Source organism: Notothenia coriiceps, unplaced genomic scaffold, assembly GCF_000735185.1.
Source record: "Notothenia coriiceps isolate Sejong01 unplaced genomic scaffold, NC01 NC01_scaffold00027652, whole genome shotgun sequence".
Lineage (NCBI taxonomy): Eukaryota > Metazoa > Chordata > Actinopteri > Perciformes > Nototheniidae > Notothenia > Notothenia coriiceps.
Window position 1 is genome coordinate 1 of NW_011360353.1, and position 4,804 is coordinate 4,804.

The 4,804-nt window shown below is 38.7% G+C and overlaps 1 protein-coding gene across 1 annotated transcript; it reads left to right on the forward strand.

Annotated features, from left to right (window-relative positions):
• The first annotated feature begins 978 nt into the window (after window positions 1-978).
• LOC104957729 (myosin-9-like) lies at window positions 979-3,726 on the forward strand. The gene is made up of 2 exons (XM_010785381.1): window positions 979-1,154; window positions 2,095-3,726. Exons 1-2 carry the CDS (start codon window positions 1,003-1,005, stop codon window positions 2,201-2,203), a joined length of 261 nt encoding a protein of 86 aa, XP_010783683.1. The 5' UTR covers window positions 979-1,002; the 3' UTR covers window positions 2,204-3,726.
• Window positions 3,727-4,804: the final 1,078 nt, after the last annotated feature.

Consider the following 4,804-nt stretch of genomic DNA (forward strand, 5'->3'; position numbering starts at 1 on the left):
AAATAGAGCGAAATTAGGCATGGCTAAAATGCAGGATCTGTTTGGTATTTGGAAAAAAAACTATATTTATATACTTTATATAGGTATGGCCCTACAATATATGTTTCAAATATAGCAAGATAGGTCCACTTTAAATAAGATAATACCGATTAATGCACATGTGTCAAACTCAAGGCCCGGGGGCCAAATCAGGCCCTTGGTGGATTTAATTTCGGCCCGCAGGATAATTTCTAATTACTATTAGATCTGGCCCGCCGGTATATTGCACGCACACCTTCACTCCATCCTGAGGGTCTCCTAAGCTCAGAGCCTGACCCCAAACATTGATGAACTTGCACCCAAGATGAGATGCCAAGTATCTGAACTAGCATCACAGAGCAGTACACTGAGTTTAATGGATGTTTCCTTCTACACTTTCTCTCTCACGAAAACAGGGCATGTTCGGTTTCTCTTTGAGGGAAATAGTTTTGTTGAAGCTGTTGTTGGCCTGTGGGAAAATGTACTCATAAGAAATGACTCTGGAAAAGCTGCAGATAGAGCCATAAGAAATGAATGCAACTGATTATTTAATGTTTAATGTTTTTTTTATAGGCAATCATTGAAGCTTTGTTAGTTCCAGGTTTAATATGTGCAATAAGTTCATTTCAATAAGTTCTGCAATAAACATTGAACCAGTCCGGCACTCGACTAGTACCCATTTTTTTATTTTGGCCCACTGTGTATTTGAGTTTGACACCCCTGGTTTAAATCGTATAGAATGTAGATAGACCCTACATTTGTTGTATACATGTACACGTATACATGTACCTCTTGTGCTAGACTGGAATCAACACTTATTTGTTGTGAGCCCGTTTTGGTACTGGACTAATTGCTGTGAACATATTCAGGTCATGTATTGCCTCTGGTGACCGTTATGTTTTTATTTTAATGTGTTAACGACTTAAAAATGAAATATTATTATTATACTGTGTCTCTCTGCAGGTGGACAAGCTGAACTCCCGCATGAAGCAGCTGAAGCGCCAGCTGGAGGAGGCGGAGGAGGAGGCTCAGAGGGCCAACGCCAACCGGAGGAAACTGCAGCGAGAGCTGGAGGACGCCACAGAGTCAACGGACTCCATGACCCGAGAGGTCTCCACCCTGAAGAACAAACTCAGGTGAGAAACAACACCCGAACATTTGTATTTATTTATTTTAAAGGGACACTGCACATTAATCAACACGAGCCCTTGAGTCCAGCATGTACATGTGCCAGATTTAGAGATGGAGGCTCATTTTCATCTGCAGTCCCTAGCTGGTTGATGTCATTAAAAGAAAACGTACAAGAGCACATGAGCAGGATTTAATTATATATATATATATATGCACAATTGCCGATTGCAACCAGGGACGTGGGAAGGGGGGGCTGAGGGGGCTGCAGCACGCCATCTGTTGGCGGAGAGTTGTAACTGCAACGCCAAAAAGTTCACAAAACAAATCGATACAAAAGTTTTATTTTGAGTTACTATTTTTGAGTTAGCATTTTAGTGTAAGCAGTTAATAAAAAGCTTCACTATAACAGAAAGTGATAATGCAGTGTGCTTGTTCTGTTGCTCTGCTATAGAAAAGAAGCTCGTCAGTGCAGACAAGATCAGGGATGGGAGTTTTGTGAAAGCAGGGTTTAACAACAGCCACTGCAAGGCTCCACTAGCACCCCCCTCCCCCGTACCCCAAACTCTGACTGACTTCCCGCGTCCCTGATTGCAACACATACAAAGCAAATATGCCCACTTGTATACAACCCAACATCTAGACACAAAAGCACACATTCTGAGAATTATAGCCAGTGTCCATATATTCCAAATAAAACCAAGGGAAAAAGAACAAATAAATAATAGAGTAAAGACTTGTGCTTAGATTCTGGTAGCGCCTGTGTTAATGCTCTTCCAGCATTTGTTAGCAGCTGTAATCTTGTTGTAATTGTCTCCATTGTATCTCATGTGTTTTACCTCTCACTGCATCGTGCTGGAGGACTGCGGCTTCCACCTTTTGCTATAAAAAGCAGAGGCATTTGAGAGTTTTAATTCAAATATATTTTTTTTCTTCTCTCCGTTCCAGACGTGGCGAACTCCCGTTCACCGTGCGCCGCACCATGCCTCGCACCGGCATCGAGAGCGACGAGGAGAGCGAGACCAAGAGCGAGACCCCCGAGTCCCCCAAGCCTTAAAAACCCTGAGTCATCATTAAAAACACCCGCATCATAAAATACAAAAACACACACTAACACACACTTCTGAACGGAGAGGAACACAAAACTAGAGAAACCGATTTCCTCCTAGTCCTGTGACAATCTATGCATTCATAACACACACAGTAAACTCGGGACAATCACCATGCTGACACACACACACGTTATTTTTGGGCCAAATGTTTTCGTCCGCTTCATGTTTCGTTCTCTGGGAAAAAGAAAAAAAAAAGGATATTTTTGTAAGGAAACATTCCAATGATGGTAGTCCTGATCCAGGATCTATTTTTCTAATTGAAGAAGGAAGGAAGTACACATTAATGAAGAGCGATCTACTGGAAGGGGACCAAAGTAATATCTCGATCTACAGAAAATGTATTTTATGCAGAAGTTTTTATAATGGTTAAGAATGGAAGTGCTTATTATGCTCTCGCTTCAGATTATAATGAAGGGTTATACGCGGAATGTATCCTATCGATTTAGCGTGGCGGTAGATTTGATCAACGTTATTTCTGTGAACAGATACTAAATGTATGAGTTAAAAACCCAATAAATGAAATTAAGAGAAATGTATAAAATTAATCGGCTTCTATACGAACTAAATCCACAAATAAAAAATACATAAAATGGTTTCTAAAATGTGGAATAATACATAAAGAATATTTGAATTTAAATTTGCAATTTCTTTCGACATAACAAATATTAAGCATTTTTTGGAAGGTTTCACTTTTACAAATTCCCCATTTACACATCTGTTCACACGAAGTAAAGTACGATAAATCTACCTCCTTGATTTAGCTGCAGTTAGTACTCGTGACTACGCTTATGGGCTTAAAAATGTAACACACATTTCTTGCGGAAACTTAAAAATCAGAGGCAGATTTCAAGTTAAAAAAAATAAATAATAATTACGGAAGGCGTTTTGATTGTGCTGAATTTTCTTAATTTTTGCACTGAGAAAAAAAAAGCCTTGACATTAAAAAAAAAAAACACTGCGTTAAGTTTGAAAAAGACTCATGGTAGTGAGTGTGAGCACACACGCGCACACTAAGGCCTTAAATGCAGCAGCTGAATTCTGGGTAGGGAGTTCTAATTTTTCTGGACATGCATTGATTTTTTACATTTCACTCTATCAGTGTTGTGTTTATGTTGAAGGTAAAGGGGGTGGTGGGGAAGTCTTATTACTCGCACTGTATCCTCAGAGCTCGGTTGCCGGGTAGATTTGGGAAGTTAGGGGACGTTTACCCCCCCCTCCGCAGGCTGTGCTTTCGGCTCACACTGCTGGGAAGTGAGAGGAATGTGTTGTTGTTGTTGTTGGGAATCACGGATTAAGAAGAATACAAATAATGAACGCACTTATAATAAAAAAAATTAAAAAAACAACAGCAAAGGAAATCCAAAAAAAAATGCTCAATTATTTTGTAATGTCTGTCTTTCTGCACCTCTGGAATCATTGTTGTGAAATGTTGGTATTATTGCAATTAAAGAGGCTTTCTAAACTGCTACCTGCTGTGTCTTTTTTATTATTTCATACTGATGTAGGAAGAGTCCTGTATTTATAATCATAGCTAAGTAAAAGCACAAACATTTTGGCATAAACGTTTATTCAAAGTACCAAATAACATTATTAGTGCGAATTCCACTATAGTACTTCAAATCTTTATTCTTCCCCTTATTATTATTATTTCAGCCAATATTTTGGCATTCCATAACTTCAGCTTATTTTCAGCTACAGAAACCATTCAAATATTAAACTATTCAGCCTTTTTAGCAATTGATGGGAAACTTTGAACTTTTTCACAATATTTCATACCTTTTTTTTAAATATTCAGCTTTTTAAACTCTTTTTTTAACATTGAAGTCAATGGGAGAAGCCTTCAAATCCACTTTTCCTAAACTTTGCGCCAAATGCTACTCCTTCCACATACTTTCAGCTAGACACTTCATTCTGACTTTCAAATAATCACAAGACCGTCAGCTATTCAATTCCTATTCAGATTTTTGATATCTTTTAAACTTTTTGAGATATTGAATTTAGTTTGGAGCTTGGTAGAGAGGCCTTTTTCAGATTTTAACATTAGAGTGGATGGGAGCAGCTCGTCAAGTCTAGAGTGCTTTGATCTCAAAACAGAGTGGAGCAGTGCTTGAAATTCTCCCCCAAAAATATTTTAAACTTGCCATAATTCCCAAACCCTACACTCCTCAGACATATTTTTTCATGAAAAACTTAGGAAAACCTCTCCTAGGTTGTAAAATAAAAAAAGATAAAAATTAAACAAAATGCCTCTTGAGGGCATGAAGAGACAAAAAGTCCAGCTAGCTCCCAATTGATTCCCATGTTAAGAACATCTGGATCTTTCTTCAGAACAGAGTGAAGTGCACTTTAGACAAACTGCTCTCCTCACATTTACCACACAAAACCAAAAAAACAAACATATTTCAGTTCATTGGGGTTCCCTGATGCTCAAGGCCTGGTAATTTTGTGATAGGAGCCATATCTTTTGAACAGGTGGCAAAATGGTCAGATATACTCCTCAATGCATTCTTATGGGACTCAGTGCTGCAGTTGGTTGTCATGGTGCT